The sequence below is a fragment of the Triticum aestivum genome, chromosome 3B (assembly GCF_018294505.1).
Source record: "Triticum aestivum cultivar Chinese Spring chromosome 3B, IWGSC CS RefSeq v2.1, whole genome shotgun sequence".
NCBI classification, from domain to species: Eukaryota; Viridiplantae; Streptophyta; class Magnoliopsida; order Poales; family Poaceae; genus Triticum; species Triticum aestivum.
This window is the reverse complement of record NC_057801.1, coordinates 73294275-73315294: the sequence shown is the minus strand read 5'-3', so window position 1 is coordinate 73315294 and position 21020 is coordinate 73294275. Positions and strand designations below refer to the sequence as shown.

The following is a 21020-nucleotide window of genomic DNA, read 5'->3' as shown; positions in this document are numbered from 1 at the left end:
TCAGATAGATATCTATAGACAGATAGATGGATGTTTGTAGTACTGCTGGTAGCATGCATACATGCATATGTTTGCTTAATTATAAGTATACGCTCTTATACTAGTGCCTTACGAGGTTTCGAGGGAGAAATTAAGCTGCATGCACATGCACTTCCCAATGAGACATATCTCACACACAATATTCTCATCAACGCAGCTGGCTAGCAACCTCCATACTCGTGGTTATTTATGTGCGTATACAATGGCTTGGTATTAGGTCTATCCTGCACAGTTTTAAAAGATATGATCTATTTTTATGATGGTGTTCACTCCAAAGGTTGTCAGAATCAAGCAATCGGATTGGAGCCCTGATATAGTAGGCTCGCAAACCATAGAATCTTCATTAGTGGAATCGTAAAAACATAGATTTTACTAACTGCAATCACAGAATCATATGAGTCAGTTTGAATCATAAATTCATAGAATCATACAATAGAATCGTGATTCTGACAACCTTACTTCATTCCATTGAAGCATACGGAGATGTTTTTCTCACCCTTGATGACTGTGAAGCCTTCGGATATGACCTCATATATCCTATGCTACTTTTACTTATCGTTCCTGTAAAAAGATGTTTTCATATAAAAAATCAGATTTGTTGACTGTGTGCATGTTGTTATGCAGAGGGCATGTATTCATTGAGTGTTGTTATATCAAATCGATATAACATTTGAATAAAAAGGGAAAACAATAACTAGTGCTAGCCCTTTATTGGTCATATTGTAGGAGTAAGAATGAGCAAAAGCAAAACAATAAAAATGTATACTCTTTTTTTAGAACGAAGACGTCGGGAGCATCCGGCTTTAAATTAATAAAGGCCACAACAGGCAGTGTACATGAAACCAAAGTCTTACAAAGCATTAACACCCTCAAAAAATCGAGCGAAAGGAGGGGAACAATCTAGGATTACAAGCCACGGCCGGCTGAATCAGAGCACACAGGCTAGTATAGGTGATTCCAAAAGGTGCCTCGCGTCCCTAGGGAGGCGACGCAGGAGCTCTTGCCAAAGTGTAGACTTGTCGAAGACGGGCAAGAGCGAGCTGCAGAAGATCAACGTCTTGGTGCCTTCCCAGCAGCGCTCACTGCTGCAAGAAGATGACACATTTGAAGATCACATCAGCGGGATGAGATGGGAAGGAACCCTCGATCGTTGGTTTGTTCCTAATATGCCACAATGCCCATAATAATGCCCCAACGCAGCACCACATGACACATCGGGCACTACCACTAACCGAAGAAAGAAGGGCAACCAGCTCAGAACTGGAGCGGGGATCCCAATCCCGACCAACAGCCTCGCGGACCGCGCTCCACGCAAAACAAGCCAGGTGGAAGTTGAAGAAAACATGGTTGGCGGTCTCTGGCGCCCCGCAAACCGCACAAGGCCCGCTGGCCGGCCCGTAGCCATCACTATGTTGACGGACGTAGGAAGTCTATCGCGACACAGCTGCCACAAAAACACCTTAATCTTGAGGGGTATCCTAGCCTTCCACAGCCCGTACGCCACCTGTTGATAAGGTCCCCGGGCAAGCGCTCGGTAGAGGGAGTTGACCGAGAACTTGCCTGAGGCGTTGAGGTGCCAGGACACGATATCCGAACCATGGGATAGTGTTACCTCCCCAACGAGAGTCAACAAGTTACCCAAACTTGTTGTCTCCGAACCGGTAAGCTCGCGGCGAAAAAGCAGCGCCGGCGGGGACACACCCATAGCTTGAGACACAAAGAGGTTGGGCTCAAGAGATATGTTGTAGAGGTCTTTGAATCTGGACCAGGGGGGTTGATCACCAATCCAAAGGTCCAGCCAGAAACGCGTCGAGCGCCCATCCTTGACAGAAAACTTCGCCCCCATAGCGAAGATGGGCCTGATTGCTTGGATAGAGTTCCAGAAAGGAGACCCCCTTCTCGTGGCCTCGAAAAAGTTGCCGGACGGGAAGTATTTGGCCCTGAGCAAATCAACCCAAAGCCCTGTCTCCCCTTGAGACAGTCTCCAGATCCATTTGCACATAAGCGCAACATTCGTCAATTTGGAATTCATAACCCCAAGGCAGCCCTGGGACTTGGCCTTAAAATGTATACTCTCAAACCATGTCTACTAGCTAGCTAGTTTTTACTTCTTCCTAGGGTTTATCAGTCATATCCCAAGTGAATCAATTGATCTTATACATATACATGATTTAGTTGATGTGTATTTTTTTTCAATCTGACCTACGCAAGCAAATCGATTGAGTAGTGCACAGTTCACCAGTATCTTGTACTTCCTCCGTCCCATAATGTAAGACGTTTTTTAACACTAGTATAGCGTCAAAAAGTGTTTTATATTATGGGACGGAGGGAGTACAAAATTCGATATAATTGAAGACTCCGTATATTCGCACGGCTTGATGGAATTGTCCGTAGATTAAACTATCCATACAATCGATCAGGTGATGGCCCGGTCGTGCATATTCTTCTTGTGGAGTAAGAGTAGACGAAAAAGCTTTCTCCAAAGTCTCCAGCGACTTTGGACTACCTAGCTTAGCTAAGCCAGTTTAGCACGCAAGCCAATAATCATTCCCATGTACATCCCATCACAAGGCACAAAAGTCAAACCCGGCCTAAAAAGGATATATTAATGGTGTAAGCTAATTTCGTCGCATAGCTAGCGGCATCGCTAACAGTGGTGACATGATCATGCACTGGTGGAAAAAGGGCCTTTGGTCGCGGTTCGCAACTGCCATTAGTCGCGGTTGCGCAACCGCGACCGACCTGGCGCGACTAAAGGCCCCCCCCCCCTTTAGTCGCGGTTGCTTAAGAACCGCGACTAAAGGCCCGTCCACGTGGGCGCCAGGTGGCCGTCGGGGCGGAGGACCTTTAGTCGCGGTTCTTCTGGCCAACCGCGACTAAAGGCCGCCGCAGGTTTAGGGTTTTAGCCCTCCCCCCCCCCCCTTAAACATGTTTTCTGTTTAATTTGTATTGTTTTATTTCTTTTGTGCTTTATTTTAATTTTGAAGGAGTTTCATATATTCTACGGTACTACATACATGCATATGAATGTACAATTTCAAATAAATTTGAAATTAGAACCAAAAAGAATTCAAGAGGAATATACAATATATATTCAATATCATCGGATGACCATATACAATTTTGAACAAGTTTCCATACATGATTTAATGCATATAAAGTTCTACGTCCTCGTAATAGTGTTCTCCTTTAGGATGGAGGACTTCCCTGCTGAACCATCCAGCTAGTTCCTCTTGAAGTGGTCGGAACCGAGCTTCTGGACTAAGCATCCACCGGAGGTTATTCCTCCGAGCATTGGTATCACTCGGAACCCGCTCAGAGGTGTATCTCCGGATCATCTCACAGACATAGTATCCACATAGATTGGTCTCCGGTGGCTGAATATCCCCAGCATTCTTAGCCTTTAACATTTTGAATTCTAGCTCTTTTTTGAATTCACCGACCTTTGTATCTACGAACCGTCTCCAAACCCTACGAGGCAAAGAAAATTAAATGAACAAGAGAGTTATTAATTAGTTACTTGATATTAGGAAATGAACGAAATAGGCCGATCGATATAGAGCGCAAATGAATGAAAATAATTACTTCTGCAGCATTCTTCTCATGCCGCCCCAAAGCTTTGGATCCATATTCACAGAGTCGTGGACGAGACATTCTGAGGTGTTAACTTTAATTACTAGCAGAATCCAGTGGAACCTGCGGACACGATACATGCACAGTACGTCATGCATAACTCATCGATTAGCCGGCCACATACCATGCATGGAGTAAACAAAAGAGAATGTGCTCAAGACAGAAACACTCACTCAAACTGGTAAGGAAATAGAATATCACTTTTGAGTTCCTGCTTTGTAAGAAACTGCCACAGGTCTGCCTCCACGTCGGCGGGGTAACGCTCCAACACATGTCCATTAACGATGTGTGGGTCAATGAACCCAACATCATGGATGTTCCTTACTCTGCATTCCTTAATCTTCATTCTGCATGTATAATAGCGGACACAACAATATAGTTAGGACATATATATAGTGCAGGCAATATGAACGAGATGGGGTAGAAATTAATAAATCACTTACAGAACGTAGCAACTGATGATAGATTTATCGAGCTCGCGCAGATTGAAAAGCTGGAACAATTCACTCAGTTCAATTTGTACATAGTAATGTTTGAAGTGATGCTCATGTCTAACTTCCGCATAAATATATTCTTTGGCGTTTTTATTTTTTATGTAACCCTTGTACCATTTCAGCAGACCTTTCATTTGTGGAGGTAGATCCTTTTCCTGCGCAGGCTCGACGAGAGGCCCATTCTTGACATATGTAATTACTACCTCCTTCACTGGCGCCTCATCAAGGCCTAACAGTTCACGAAGAGTAATACCTAAGTTGGCCGCTTGTTCTCTGGCACTCGTTACAGTCAATCCCTGTGCTGCCGCAGCTTGTATGATCTCGGGGGCATCCGGACAGAAGGCTTCCACTATAAGCGGGGCAATCGATTGTTTACTTTGTTCCCCGAGCTGGGCAACTTGTTTCCCGCTTTTTTTACTTTCGGCCTTCTCCCGCTCTTTGTTCTCCTTGAACATGAGTGCCTGCCTGCGAAGTTCACGTGCATAGTCGTTAGGCAGATTCTTCGCGGCTTGGGACGGTGTGCTCAAAAATGACTTAGCCCACTTCTTTTGCTCATCAGAAAATACTGGCTTGGGCTCGGGCTCTCTTTTCTTCTTGCAGTCCGCCTTCCATTTCTCCAAATCAGCAGCCGCGGCCGCGTCGACTTCCTCGGCACTACGTTCCCAAGGCCTTGTGGGGAGAGGCTTCAGTGATGGCTCCGGTACCTTTGTGGTCTTAGGTACATAAGGGTCCGGGTTAATAATCCAGGACTGCTTCTGCTTCTTTGCCGGAGGTGGATTGGGGGGCGGCGTCTGATCACCCGCCGGACGAGGACTGGGGGGCGGCGGCTGATCACCCGCCGGACGTTGTGGACTGGGGGGCGGCGTCGGCTGACGTGACGGAGGTGTAGGTGAACCGCCACCACCACCACCACCACCACCACCACCACCACCGCCACCGCCACCACCACCACCGTAGGGGGGTGGACTTGTTGTCCTTGGCGCCTCGCCTGGAAACTTGATAAACTTCTTTTGCCATAGAATGAAATGGCGCTTGACATCTCCAAGTCTTTTCTCCCCTTCAGGTGTAGCAATGTCAATTTCCAGGTCCTCAAACCCTTGGACTATGTCCTCCACCGTGACACGAGCATAGCCATCTTGAATGGGGTTGTTGTGGTGGAGTGCTCCAGGTAAACATGGTAAAGCACTGCCGATGGCTACCTTCATGGACATGTTCCCGATAGGATAATACAGATGACATTCTTTCATCTCCTTTATATCGTCCACGGGGTAGCGAGGAGGCTCCGGTGAAGTAATTTCGACCACCAGAGGCTCCGGTGCAGTAATTTGGACCACCAGAGGCTCCGGTGCAGTAATTTCGATCGTCGGTGCATCTGCACCAGCCGGTGGGGCCTCCGTGGAAGCCACGCTGCTTCTCCGCTGCTGGCTTCCGAGATCCGCTGGATGATCTTCATGCTGCACCCGAGCTGCATCTCTTTCGGCTACTAGTACACTCATGGTTTTCTTCATCACATCCATTTCCGATGCCAACCGCGCCACAACATCTGCTTCCCGATCCATCTTTCTCTTACGGCTTCTGTAACCGTACGGGTCATCGTTCTGGGGGAACCCTATTTTCGGAAGAAATCGACGATGCCCAAGGTACACGTTCTTCTTACAATTTGGCAAATGTACACTTTCAGTCTCATGTAAGCAGTGCGTGCATGCATTGTATCCCTTATTTGACAGTCCCGAAAGGTTACTAAGAGCAGGCCAATCGTTGATGGTTACGAAAAGCAACGCTCGTAGGTCAAATTCCTCTTGTTTGTGCTCATCCCACACACGGACACCACCCCACAGCTGTAAAAGTTCATCAACTAATGGCCTTAGGTACACATCGATGTCGTTGCCGGGTTGCTTCGGACCTTCGATGAGCACTGGCATCATAATGAACTTCCGCTTCATGCACAACCAAGGAGGAAGGTTGTAGATGCATAGAGTCACGGGCCAGGTGCTATGGCTGGAGCTCTGCTCGCCAAAAGGATTCATGCCATCCGTACTTAGAGCAAATCTTATGTTCCTTGCGTCAGCTGCAAAATCTTTGAACCATCTGTCGATCTTTCTCCATTGCGTTCCATCTGCGGTGTGTCTCAACTCCCCGTCCGACTTACGGTCCTCTTTGTGCCATCGCAACAACTTGGCATGCTCTTTGTTCCTGAACAGACGTTTCAACCGTGGTATTATAGGAGCATACCACATCACCTTGGCGGGAACCCTCTTCCTGGGTTTCTGGCCCTCAACATCGTCACCAGGGTCATCGCCTCTGATCTTATAACGCAATGCAGTGCATACCGGGCATTCATTCAAATTCTCGTATTCACCGCGGTAGAGGATGCAGTCGTTGATGCATGCATGTATCTTCAGAACCTCTAAACCTAGAGGGCAGACAACCTTCTTTGCTTCGTACGTACTGGCGGGCAACTCGTTATCCTTTGGAAACATATTCTTCAACATTTTCAGCAAGTTTTCAAATGCCGAGTCAGCTACACCTGCCTCTGCCTTCCATTTCAGCAAATCCAGTGTGCAGCCCAGCTTTTTCAGACCATCATCGCATCCGGGGTACAGCGCCTTTCTGTGATCCTCTAACATGCGATCCAAATTCTCCCTCTCCTTTTCAGTTTCGCAGCATCTCCGTGCATCAGCAATGGTCCGACCAAGATCATCAACGGGATCATCACGTGCCTCTTCTTCACCTTCCCCTTCACCTTCAGCATCCTCCATGAAAGTATCACCGAAATGAGCAAGATAGCTTTCATCGATGAAATCATCCCCTTCTTCATCTTCTTCCATTATAACCCCTCTTTCTCCATGCTTGGTCCAACAATTATAGCTTGGCATGAAACCGTGCCGAAGCAGATGCATGTGAACATCTCTTGAGGAAGAGTAACCCTTCTGATTCTTACAGATAACACATGGACAGATAACAAAACCCCCCTGCTTGTTCGCATTAGCCACTACGAGGAAATCTTTCAAACCCGTAGTGAACTCGCCGGAGAGTCGGTTACCGTACATCCATTGCCGATTCATCTGCATTATTATAATATAAAATATATAATTAACCATCATGCATTTGTTAAACTAACTAGCTACAAACAATATAAATTAAACAATGAACTGCACACATGCATATTTTATCAATGACACACATGCATGAAAGGTTCAAGTTGCTAACCGCGATCGAGAAGGAAAAAATAAATGAGGAACCTCAAGTGTGGCTCCAACACTTCATATCATGTTTGTTTCACCCTCTTAGGGCATTTCATCAAACACCTTGTGTGCATAAGAGGAACCAAAAGCAAACCTACACCCCCTTGTGAAGCTTGTGAAGAGAAGTGGCACCAAATGGCTAAGTGAGCGTGCTGAACTGGTATATATAGGGGAGGAGCTTTAGTCGCGGTTGGCCTGGCCAACCGCGACTAAAGGCCTTTGCGCACGTTTAGTCGCGGTTGGCCTGGCCAACCGCGACTAAAGCCCCTCACGTGCACCAGCTGGCCACCGAGCGCCCTGGGCCCAGGCCTTTGGTCGCGGTTCGTCTGCCGAACCGTGACTAAAGACATCATTAGTCGCGGTTCCTACAGTTTCGCGACTAATGGGGCTGGACGAAAGCCTCTTTTTCTACCAGTGATGGGCAAAATTTGACACGTAAAATTTACTAGTATGATGACATAACAGAAACTAAATAATATAAGGAGATATATGAAGCTTGTATTTAGATGAACCAAAATACCATGCACAAGCTCTAACGTGGAAAAACAGCAAGCTTGGATTCTCTAACCATTTACTGGAACTTAGATTTTTCTACTCGCATAAAAATGATGTTTTGGACATGCCTTAAGTCAAACTATGAAAACTTTGACCATCAATATCAATTTATAATTTAGATTTGAAACTTGAACCATATGCATATGACAGGCTCAAGGAATATTTTCATAAATGTTATAGTTGTGTCTTTGTTATACATATATGGCAATAGAAACTAATTGTCAAACTTGCATTTTAAAGATCGTGTTATGTCCAAAAATGCGCCTTTTTGTGAATTGGAGGGGGTAGCTACCTGAAATTTTTGTGGACTCCGTTACTAAAAATTGCACACTACCAATTCTTAAGTTCACTCTTGAAGTGTGAACCTTATTGCACTTTTGAGTTTGCATGCTATATAGTGACATACGGAGTAGATGAGAATGATTAAATCTTGATCTAAATGGTTAGCAATTTGCTGGAGATATTTAAGCAATTCTCAATCAATTTGTATCTTGTAGTCTAGATATCTCCAATGATTTTCCGAGGTTTGCATTCCAGCCATGAATATAATTTTCTTAGATATATCTAGCTATCTGCATGCATGCATGTATAGGAATATGGAGTCAATGCGAACATACATAAAAACACCTGGTATTCATCTGCTATTCCTATATATGGTATTCCTGTGGGACCATCAACACTTCCCGGCCCTACAACATCGAGCTTAATGTCCATCTTTTCCAATCATTTGACAACTGATTTTTTTCATCCATTCATTTTGCTCATGTCTTTTTCAGATTTTTCCCACTCGTTCTCATGTGGCACAAAAAAGAAAGAAAAGATTCCAACAAATTAAAAGATTCTAGCCAAGTGAGCACTGGTGACGTGACACGGATGGACACGCACGTACGGCAGGGCCCTTGCATTCATCATCCCTCTCGTCACCGGCGGCCAAGAATTACAGAGCCTGCCATGCACCGGAGCACCTCCCGCCTTTATAACCGTACCCATCGGCTCCACCTCGGAAAATTTCAGTTCTCCTCCGTCTCGACCCACCTTCCCTTCCCTTCCCACTCACCTTGCCCTGAGTCTCTGACGGAGCGTTCGGGTTGTGATGACGATCGAGCTGCAGTCGAGGCCGTCGCTCCCGGCGCCGGCGGGTGCGCCACCGCGCGCGGGCACGGGGCTGCCGCCGGGGTTCCGGTTCTACCCGACGGACGAGGAGCTGATCGTGCACTACCTCCGCAGGCGCGCCGCTGCGGCGCCGTGCCCGGCGGCCGTCATCGCGGAGGTGGACATCTACAAGTTGGACCCGTGGGAGCTCCCGTCGCGGGCCGTGTTCGAGGGCGACAACGACGAGTGGTACTTCTTCAGCCCCCGCGACCGCAAGTACCCCAACGGCGTCCGCCCCAACCGCGCCGCCGGGTCGGGGTACTGGAAGGCCACCGGCACCGACAAGCCCATCACGGCCGGCGGCGTGCCCGGCGGCGAGGTGGTCGGCGTGAAGAAGGCGCTGGTGTTCTACCAGGGGCGTCCCCCCAAGGGGCTCAAGACCAACTGGATCATGCACGAGTACCGCCTCGCCGACGCCCACGCCGCCGCCGTCGCGCACACCTACCGGCCGCCCACGCGCTTCAAGGCCTCCTCCTCCATGAGGGTACGCATGCATGTCTCTCTCCATCTCTGTTTTGGTAACCGCTCGAGATATTCGGTTACCGCGCGGTTACCACGTTTATCGCTCCCCCACGATAAACACTCATACCGAGCAAAAAATCCCGATTTTTTTGAAATATTTGAATTCAAACGATCGCCTTGTAGTTAAATAAGCTGCATCTGTGTTTTAAACAGAGAACTTATCGTGGCCCAGTGGCAAAAGGTGTTTTATCGCCAGACGTTGGTCGAGGGTTCGACTCGGGCTACGCACTGCTTTTTTAAACTTTTAGAGATGCAAAAGTGTTTACCTATGAAAAATTCTGGAGAAGACAGGGATCGAACTCGGGGCGCCTGAGCAAGGGATAGCTGCGGGTTGAGAGCCACTACGGTAGAACAACCTTACTGACTATTAATAGTTAAAAGCTCATATATCTAACTCAAAAAAATTGAATTCAAAATTTGGTTTTAAATTTCGTCCGAATTTTTTTCGGTAATTCGTGGTTACCGAGAATCTCGGTGCCCCTCGAGAAAAAAATCTTCACTTGGGATCCAAAACCTTGCTCTCCATCGTAATTTCATGCTTTATTATTTCTTCTTGATCACACATGCAAGCATGTTTTCTGCGGTTGCAAATGAACGAAGAAGGCATCTCGTTGGAGCTAGCTAGGAATCTTTTGCTCTCTTCTTATTATTAGTTGCGTGTGTGTGGATGTCAGTGAGTTAAGCTCGAGCAAGCAACTCACCCTGGGTCCCTGGTCAATGAACCACTGTCCTATTAGCTATAGTTTCTTTTACCCATGGGATCTTCTTTCTCCAAGAAAGAGACTTGCATTATCACCCTTCAACCTACAACCTACTAGCTAACCTAGCAGCTACCTGTCAAGCGACTGTTTGTTGCAACATACACGTGTGCTTCTGATTTTCCTTCTTGTGTGCGTGCATGCGTGCAGCTCGACGATTGGGTGCTCTGCAGGATCTACAAGAAGCCCAACCCGCAGCAGCTGTCGCCCTTCTACGAGCCGTCGCCGTCGCCATCGTCCATGGACGCCAGCCTCGGCCTCGGCCACCACCACCACCATCAGTACCAGCAGCAGCGACAGCAGCAGCAAGAGGACACCTCCTCCTCCTCCCGGATGCTGCCGAGGAATCCTTCCATCTCCGACTACCTCGTGGACTACTCCGCCGTCTCGGAGCTCTTCGACAGCATGCCGCCCCCACCACAGCCGGAGACGACTGCAAGCTCCGCCGGCCAGTTCTTCCTCGGCACCACTACTACTGGCGCCGGCGACGGCGAGGCCAGCACGGCGCACAAGAGGCAGGCGACGGCGGACAGCAACAACGATGGTGAAATGTCGTCGTTGCACGCTTCCAAGAGGTGGTTGGGTAGCGATGGGTCCATGACGACGATGATGAACGGCGGCTTCTCCATATTTGGACCAGACCAGCCTTCCCAGCAGGATAGGATATGATCCGTGCTACCGTGTTAATTAGGGCTAGGAGAAAGCAAGCTAGCGACTTAACTATGGCCACACTAGTTGATTATTCACTATTGATGCCGATCGATCAATGGATCGAGGGGGATAATATTACTCATGCATAATTTGTAGATCAGCCTAAATTAGCACAGTATATTGTGTAAAGTTAGTGTAACATATTATAGGCCGGAGTAGAAGAACACAATTATGTCACTAGATAGCTAGAACTGATTGTAGATGCATGTCTAATTTGTGTGTATATGTATATGTAGGGTGAACTAGGGTGTAAGTTGTGAACATTCATTGAATAAAATTCTTATTAGTTTCAAATTTCTTTCCTAATTTATTGCAATCAAGTCTTGGACTCTTGGATGAATCAATTCGAGCTTGGAATACTAGCAACTTATTATGCATGCTTTATGTTAAGGAAAAGAGACGTGCATAATTGAAGTGCAGGTACTTTAAAATAAAGGGGAGAGCAATGGCTTGTCTTTTGTTCTACTGCCAGAAAGGTTGGATTCCTTAGGAAGTCATCACACCAAGAAAGATGAGTTGATCGAGAGAGACACCCATGTATGTATGTAGACGAACACGCAATAAGCTAAGCTAGTTTGAAAAAAGAATAAGTAAAAAAACAGTTAGAAAAAAAAGACATCTTCTGATATTCCCATGCATGGACACCGATGGAAGCCAGTGCGTGTCTCGCCTAAAAGAGGTCGGGACCACAAAATTCTAAAAAGACAAATCCAACTATGAATAGTATCAAAAATCAAATTACAAACACCATCATGGTCGAATTTCTATTTTTTTTTATTTTGCTTCTCCATACGTAGGTTGAATCGATTTCAGAATTTTACACAATGTACAAACATATATAATTGACCCACTTAATATTTTAAGAAAAATGAAAATCATAGACTGGTGATATTGTGCATTGGCAGCACCGGGAGTGCTTGGGCACTAGATATCCTCTCTATGTTAACATACGCTCACCATTTGGCTTTGTACAATGACACACCATATCTAATAATTGTTTACATTTTGACACTCTATCGATTTCCTACTGTTGATAATATGCAATGCATATTTGGGTCATTGAAGATATTTGTAAGCAATCAAGAACATCAAGATATTTGCCATGGAGGATACTAGAGAAGTTATTCATGGCAAAGATAAGAAACTTCTAGATCATTTGGAGATTACATGGGAGTCGATATTTCTTGCAGTGTTTCTAGAACAAATGTTTGTATAAGTTGTGTGGCAAATTGTAGAGAACTCTAGATATAAGATATTTGTATGGTTTTTTCTAGGGTTATGGTGTAGGGTTTTTTATGGTTGCCACCTGACACCAACCCAATGGTCATGTTCATCTCTAGATAGGGGTGGCCACTCCTCCTAAGATAAGCCAAGGTAAGCAAGGTAGAAAGAGAACCAAGATAATTTTAGGAGTTGCTATGAATGAGAATGGTAGATAGACACCAATGAAGTTTGTACCAGAGCCACCACATGGTGGGTTCCCTACAATTAGTATCATACCAGAGGCACCTGGGTCTACATATATGAACATAATGCAGCTTGAATTTGCACAAATGCAAGCTGGGGATGTGAAGAGCAAACTCACGTGGCACATAAACACTAAGATTACATGTTCATGAATAACAACATTAGGTTTGGGGTTTAGATGGCGTTAGAAAAAAATTCACATTGGGGCCACTCAGCTGTTTGGCGTCATGCTCGTATTTGTACACACGACTCAATTGTGAGATCTATTCAATAAGGAGAAGATAGCAATGCCCAATATCACTATCTATTTCGCGTCCACTCCTATGATGGATGCATCGCCCTAACAATATATCTACACTTTGTTTGCTATATTTACTAGTACAAGTTGTACAAATAGTTAAATGTTATTAATGACAAAAGTTAACGAAATGTTGTGAAAGGTAATTAAATAACCATATAGGCATGCATGTATCTAATCATTGAATGTATCTTAGCAAGTTATTTGAGAAATTATATATGGAGCAATGCAGCATTGCAACATGGATAAACATTTAAAAAAAATGGTAGCACGGATTGAATATTTTTCGTATGTATGCATGTAACTAGCTGCTGATTCATGATGCCCCATCAAAGTTTTTGCTGATTATAATTATACCAACTGAATACTAGTACATATGAATTGGCAGACCACCGGTGATAAAAAAACAATGGGATGGTAAACTGATACCTTGATCAACCATGCACGTTTCATTGTTTTTGTTGTTTGTTCACCTTGTGCATGCATGGTACTCATCATTGAGAATTCTCTCACGTTATGCAATGAAGTATTATAATGCTATGAGTATATTTAATCGGCCTTTTGCTTGTGCAGTCGATGTGCATTACGTAGAACTTGAAGGGATCAAGCTATCTCGATCCATCGGAATGAACGCGCTCAAAATTAAACAATGTTTTCTACCAAGTGTTTGACCACTGCAAGTGCCAAGTAGCCAGGTAGCAACGAGACAGCTCCTTAACCTGCTTCCTAAGACGAAGCAAAAGCACACGTTGGATTGCTACTTAGCTCAAATAACCGATTAATTAAGCACTTCCTTGTGCTGAAAGCAAAGTGATGTCCCACAAGCTATGCAGGTGATGTCAACCGTAGCTAGTGGCTAATTAGCTGGCTGTATGTGTATGGATATACCCTCATCAGTTATTCATTAATCAACTGATGATGCATGAAAGGCTCTGAGAGTTGACAAATTACTGAAAAGTTGTGGTTGCAGCCGCAAAGGGAGAACCTTTTGAGGACCAGGGGTATTGTTTTTAACTACTACTCCGTATTAGATAATTGTCAGCCTAAGAACAAGCATATATATTTTGTATGCACTCATCATGATTTACCCATCATTTTATTGATAGTGTGTAAGTGTGATTACACAGTGGCGGCTCCACATGTGTTCGGTGTAGTCAGTTACTATACAGTATTCGTGCAAAAGCACCACATATAAGTAGAAATCGAGCAAAAATAATAATGCAAAAATCATATAAACACACGTATTTGGTCACAGTTTTGAATTGACATCACAAGTTTGAACTTGTGGCTTTGCCATAACATACCAAAAATAGACTGTGAATTAAACCAGTACTTATTGACATACCAAAGAAAACATAATTTTACTTACTAAGCTAGAAAGACACGAGACAATTGAGGCGTTTTTCAAGAAAAAACTGTGAGAAGAATTGGCAAAACTGAAAACATAGGTGAAGTGGGGAGGGGCGTTGAATGTCTTTTTAAGTAGGAAAGATAGTATTCCCTCTGTTCCTAAATACTCCCTCCGTCCTAAAATTCTTGTCTTAAATTTGTCTAAATAGGGATGTATCAAGTCATGTTTTAGTATTAGATACATCCGTATCTAGGCAAATCTAAGACAAGAATTTTGGGACGGAGGGACTATTTGTCTTTCTAGAGATTTCAACGAGTGACTACATACAAAGCAAAAAAAGTGAATCTACGCTCTAAAATATATCTATATATCCGTATGTGATAGTTCATTTGAAATCTCTAAAAAGATAAATATTTATGAACGGAGGGAGTACTTAATAGAATAGGTTGCTGTAATGACGACATAGTGCTATTGCTTCCTAAAAAATGCTGCGGAAAAGGAGGATTGAACATAGAATGAGCCAATTTTGTGGGCCGTGACCAGAGTGAGTACGAGCTCGGGCCGGTGCACGTAGGCCACCACAGACTGCGTAGTGTATAAATGGGCTGAGCCATAAAGAGGGATTAGGCTTAAGAAAAAACTATCTTCGGGTCTCCCTCCAGTGCCATACTTCGGGGGAGCGTCTACATCTGGCTTAAGACCTCCTCGTCTCAAGCGCCCTGTTAGATGGGACTGCCCTAGAGCGCAAGGCAGACATACGCCTGGCCTGATCAGGCGGAACCGGATCCTCTAACATCAAGAAGGGAAGTTAGAGAAGCTATAATATTCTAGGAACCGGATCCTTTAACATTGTGAAGGAAAGTCACGGTGCTATAGTGTTTGCCTAGTATAAAATGAAGAAGGAAAGTTAGGAACTGTTAGTAACTTTCCTTCTTTCTATCCATATGATTATGGCTAAAATGATTTAAATTAATTTGCAAATTGATGATCTACCATGTACATTTATAGTAATTACATATAAACAAATTGATGATGAAATAAAACTAATTTTGAATTATTTATATCTACAGTAAATACCAACAGTAAACAACCTACTAACAATTCCTAACTTTCCTTCTTCATTTTACACTAGGCAAACACTGTAGCACCGTGACTTTCCTTCACAATGTTAGAGGATCCGGTTCCTAATCAGGCATAGGCACGCACAGTTTTTCTCACACTTTAATTTTACGGACCATCATGACAAATATCTTACTCAAGCTGCTTCCTAAGATAAAAGCAAAAGCACACGTTGGATTGCTACTTAGCTCAGATAACTGATTAATTATGCACTTTCTTGTGCTGAAAGCAAAGTGATGCCCCACAAGCTATGCAAGTGATGTCAGCCGTAGCTAGTGGCTAATTAGCTGAGTTGCATGTGTACGGATATACCCTCACCAGTTATGAATTAATCAAGTGATGGTGCATGAATGGCTTTAAGAGTTGACAAATTACTCACCAAGTTGTTCTTGCTGCCGCAAAGGGAGAACCTTTTGACGACCGGGAAAACTTTCTTTAATTGCTACAATAAAAAATAAGTTGCTGGAACGACATCAAAACACTATTGCTTCATTAAAGAAACGTTCTTCAGCGGGAAAAGAATAATTAAGCATAAATGAATTGGACAAATCTCTGGGTCTTAGATTAGACTGGGTACAAGAGGAAGCTACACCCATATTTAATTTGTGGTTCTGCCAGTGCACCGGCGGTTGAAACTACACTGGAACATTTTTTAACATCTGGAACATTTTTTTTGATACACATCAAACCTTTTTCAAATAAAATGCTTTGAACATTTTTTCTAATATGTGTTGAACATTTTTAGAATACACGTTTGAACATATTTTCATGGCACAACATGTTTTTTCTAAACTACACAATCCTTTTTTGACATTTGTATAAATATTTTTTAAAGAAAATTCACAAACATTCTTTCGAAGCACGTGAACATTGTTTTCAATGTCTCGAACATTTTTTGAATGTTACAAACATTTTTTTTGAATGGTAAGAACATTTGTAAAAAAATGTCATGAACATATTTTTAAGTGTGTGAACATTTTTTTAGATGTCACCAAGATCATTTTAAATGGCACTCCCTCTGTAAACAAATATAAGAGCGTTTAGATCCCTAAAGTAGTTATCTAAACGCTCTTATATTTCTTTATGGAGGGAGTACAATAGTTTTTTGAAGATACGTGATTTTCTAAAATTGTATAAAGATTTTTCTGAAAAAGGTGTAAACATATTTTTGACGAGTGTGAACGCTTTTTCTAAATGTCACAAACATTTATCGACTGAATTTGTCTGCTCTTGTCAATAGCTTTTGATTTCTACATGTATATTTTGATTTGGGATCTGAAATTCATAGGGATTATGGACACATGTCCTAAGAACATTAAAAACAGAACGGTTTTTTTTTTGAAATGGTTGCATTGGTTTTTTGAAAGATTGGAGCATGTGAGCATTTAGGGGTTGGGCAGCACAGGATATGCACTCGCGGCACGGATAATATTTGGGAAACAGAGGCAGGGGTGGCGAAGTGACAGCTCGGGGTCATTTAATATTTGGAAAACGGTAAAAAAAAATGGCAAACTGGGCAAACAAACATCCACCATAATAATTACTACTCCCTCCGTCCGGAAATACTTGTCATCAAAATAAATAAAAGGGGATGTATTTAAACGTATTTTAGTTCTAGATACATCTATTTCTATCCATTTTGATGACAAGTATTTTCGGACGGAGGAAGTACTAGATACAAGTGCTCATGGATGATGGATTATGGATGGGCTTAGGTCCACATAAGGCAATAATCCCTGGTTAATCTTGAGGCCGGCGGGTGGTGGAAAGTTTAGTCCCACCTTGCTAGTCGAGGAGAGTTGAGACCCTTTTATAAGGGCTGCTCTATCACTTGCCATTGGGAGCTTGGAAAGAGGAGTGGTACACGCGCGCTCCTCCGCCTCGCCCCCCCCCCCCCCCCCCCCCGGGTCACGGAAATGAGCCGAGTCGAAGCTTATTTTTGCCTCTATGGAACGAATTAATTAATCAGGGATTAATTAACGAGTCGCTAATAGGTGGGCCACTGTCCGAGACGTTGGACTATGGGTTGACTTGCGTTGCCAGGAGTGCGACCCTTCTCCGACTCCCTTGCCGGGGGTGCATCGACTCGGTGGTGGGCTTCCGCCCAGGCCCACGACATCCTACCCGACGGCCTATATAAGAAGGCTCTGCCCAGTGGAGTGACCTAGTTCGGTTCACTCACTCCCTCTCGCGTAACCTAGCCGTCATCTACTGTTCCTTTCTGTCTCCTGTGACCCATCCAGACGACCGCGTGCACGGTTGGTCGGGAGAGCAGGTGCCTCCGGAACCCTGCCGTTCGAGGTCTTGCCCAGGAGATCGGCAATAAGATTTTTGGGGAGCGTCTCGACACGACTGCTCCCGATCCGTCTCCGGCTCCATCCGCCTCTGCTTTCACTACTTCCCCTGCATCAACACCATGGCCGACGCCGCTGCCGACAAGAAGAAGGCCACGGACGAAGCCGAGGCTGCTGCTGCCGCCGCCGCGTTAGCCTGCCAACCGGAGGGTATGATCTGTTCATCCCTCATTTACTCATGCTTGTGCTAGCCATATATGTGCTGCTCATAGATGGTTTACTTTTATGTTCTGTACGTGCTAGTATGCTTAGGAATCGGTATGAGATGCATACCGTATTTGCTATGCTTACTGTTTACGCGTGGATTAGTCTAATTGGAAAAGTGCTAATATTTCCAACAATCCAAAAACCTTATTTTAGGCACTTTTCGATTCAAGGCTTTGCTGCGACACTGAAATTGGAAAATTTTACTGGGACGCATTTTAAGCGTTGGCGGACAAGGACCACCTTGTGGCTCACAGCAATGAACGTGTTCTGGGTTGGTGTTGTGTCTCCCATAGAAATGATTGTTCCTGAACAGGAAAAGGCGTTTAGGGAGGCAACCACCATCTTTGTGGGAGCCGTTCTTACTGTGATCGGAGACAAGTTGGTTGATGCATATCTCCATATGCGTGTTGCCAAAAACTTGTGGGATGCGCTCGAAGCTAAGTTCGGCGTAACCGATGCTGGGAGCGAACTGTATGCCATGGAGCAGTTCCATGAATACAGGATGGTTGATAACCATTCTGTATTGGACCAGGCTCATGAGATACAATGCATCGCTAAGGAGTTGGAACTCCTGAAGTGTGAGTTACTGGACAAGTTTGTTGCAGGTTACATTATTGCAAAACTCCCTCCTGGATGGAGGAACTTTGCTACTTCTCTCAAGCACTTGAGACGTGAATTCTCTGTTGAGGATGTCATCAGTCATCTCAGTGTTGAGTAGAACTCGAGAGCAAAGGACTCACACGTGAAAGGGGCAGAGGGTTCTTCTAGTGCCAATGTGGTGCAGAAGAACTTTCACAAGTTCAAGGGAAAGAACTCTGTCCGGCAGAATACTACCTTTAAGAAGAAGGGTAAGAAGAAAGACAAAAGGAGAGATGGCTGCTTTACTTGTGGTTCATAGGAACACTGGGAAAACAAGTGCCCAAACAAGTACAAGAAATCAGGATAGGACTCCAAGTCTGTCAATGTCATTCTGAGCAACAATGATGCGACATCTGGGTATGGTAATCTGTTTGCCATACTTTTAGTATGTCAGTCCACCGATTGGTGGGTTGACACTGGGGCCAATATTCATGTGTGTGCTGATGTGTCTTTGTTTTCTTCTTACCAGGTCGCACGAGATTGTTCCGTCCTGATGGAGAATGGCTCGCATGCTTCTGTTCATGGTGTTGGCACGGTAGATCTGAAGTTTACTTCGGGAAAGATCGTGCAACTGAAGAACATGCAGCATGTCTCCGCCATCAAGAAGAATCTCGTTAGTGGCTCCCTTCTATGTAAAGAAGGGTTTAAGTTAGTATTTGAGTCTAACAAAGTAGTCGTATCTCGGTATGGACTATTTGTTGGAAAAGGATATGATTGTGGTGGTTTGTTCCGCCTCTCCCTGGAGGCTTTCTGTAATAAAGTCGTGAACCAAATTCATTCTAATGTGAATGAATCTGAGGTTTGGCATTCACGTCTTTGTCACATAAATTTCGGTTGTATGACGCGGCTAGCCAAGATGGATTTAATCCCGAGTTTCACTTTAGCCAAAGGCTCTAAGTGCCATGCGTGTGTGCAAGCTAAGCAACCTCGTAAGCCTCACAAGCTTGCGAAGGAGAGACACCTGGCAACGTTAGAGCTCATACATTCAGATCTCTGTGAGATGAATGGTGTACTGACTAAAGGTGGAAAGAAATACTTCATGACTCTTATTGATGATTCCACTAGATTCTGCTATATGTATTTGTTAAATACCAAGGATGAGGATCTACACTACTTTAAAGTCTATAAGGCTGTAAGTTGAGAACCAACTTGAGAAGAAAATAAAACGAGTCCGGTCTGATCGTGGTGGAGAGTACTTTTCTAATGGGTTTAATTTATTCTGTGCGGAACATGGTATTATTCATGAGAGGGCGCCTCCCTACCCACCCCAGTCAAACGGGGTTGCCGAACGGAAAAATCGTACTCTAACTGATTTGGTTAATGCCATGTTAGATACATCGGGTTTATCCAAGGCATGGTGGGGGGAGGCTGTATTGACATCATATCTTGTCCTGAATAAAGTTCCCACAAAGGATAATGAAACTACTCCCTATGAGCAATGGGAAAAGAAAAGAACTACACTCTCTTACTTGTGCACTTGGGGCTGCATGGCGAAAGTCAACGTGCCGATAACCAAAAAGCGCAAGTTGGGACCAAAGACCGTGGATTGCGTTTTTCTTGGCTATGCCAAGCATAGCATTAGCTATAGATTTTTAGTAGTGAAATCTGATGTACACGACGTGAAGGTCGGTACGATCATGGAGTCTAGGTATGTTACATTCTTTGAGGATATCTTCCCCATGAGAGATATGCAAAGCACTTCTAGACTGGAATCTGATGAGACTCCTGAACCTTCCATTCCGATGGAATATTATGAACATAAAAGTGATGAGAGTTCCACGGAGGATGACGAGGAAGCTCCTGTTAGGAGCAAGAGACAAAGGACTGCAAAGTCTTTTGGTGATGATTTCCTCGTGTACCTCGTGGATGATGACACTCCCAGTTTCATTTCAGAAGCTTATGCATCTCCAGATGCTGACTACTGGAAGGATGCGATCCGTAGCGAGATGGATTCCATCTTGGCTAACGGGACATGGGAGATCACTGATCGTCCTTATGGTTGTAAACCATTGGGATGTAAGTGGGTGTTCAAGAAGAAGCTTAGGCCCGATGGTACTGTTGAGAAGTACAAGGCTAGGCTTGTGGCCAAGGGTTATACCCAGAAAGAAAAAGAGGATTTCTTCGACACTTACTCACATGTGGCTAGACTGACAACCATTCGAGTGTTACTCGCTTTGGCTGCCTCGCATGGTCTCCTCGTTCATCAAATGGACGTTAAGATGGCTTTCCTTAACGGAGAGCTAGATGAGGAAATTTACATGCAACAGCCAGATGGCTTTGTAGTAAATGGTCAGCAAAGAAAGGTGTGCAAGCTAGTGAAATCCTTGTATGGTCTGAAACAAGCGCCTAAGCAATGGCATAAGAAGTTCAACACTACTCTGACATCTGCTGGCTTTGTTGTTAACGAAGCTGACAAATGTGTATACTATCGCTATGGTGGGGGCGAAGGAGTTATACTCTGTCTATATGTCGATGA

The 21020-nt window shown here is 44.4% G+C and overlaps 1 protein-coding gene across 1 annotated transcript; it reads left to right on the top strand.

Annotated features, from left to right (window-relative positions):
- Positions 1–8649: 8649 nt before the first annotated feature.
- On the top strand, positions 8650–11403 carry LOC123068669 (NAC transcription factor 29). Its single transcript, XM_044491279.1, has 2 exons — positions 8650–9602; positions 10549–11403. The coding sequence occupies exons 1-2, from the start codon at positions 9060–9062 to the stop codon at positions 11065–11067; spliced, it is 1062 nt and encodes a 353-aa protein (XP_044347214.1). The 5' UTR covers positions 8650–9059; the 3' UTR covers positions 11068–11403.
- Positions 11404–21020: the final 9617 nt, after the last annotated feature.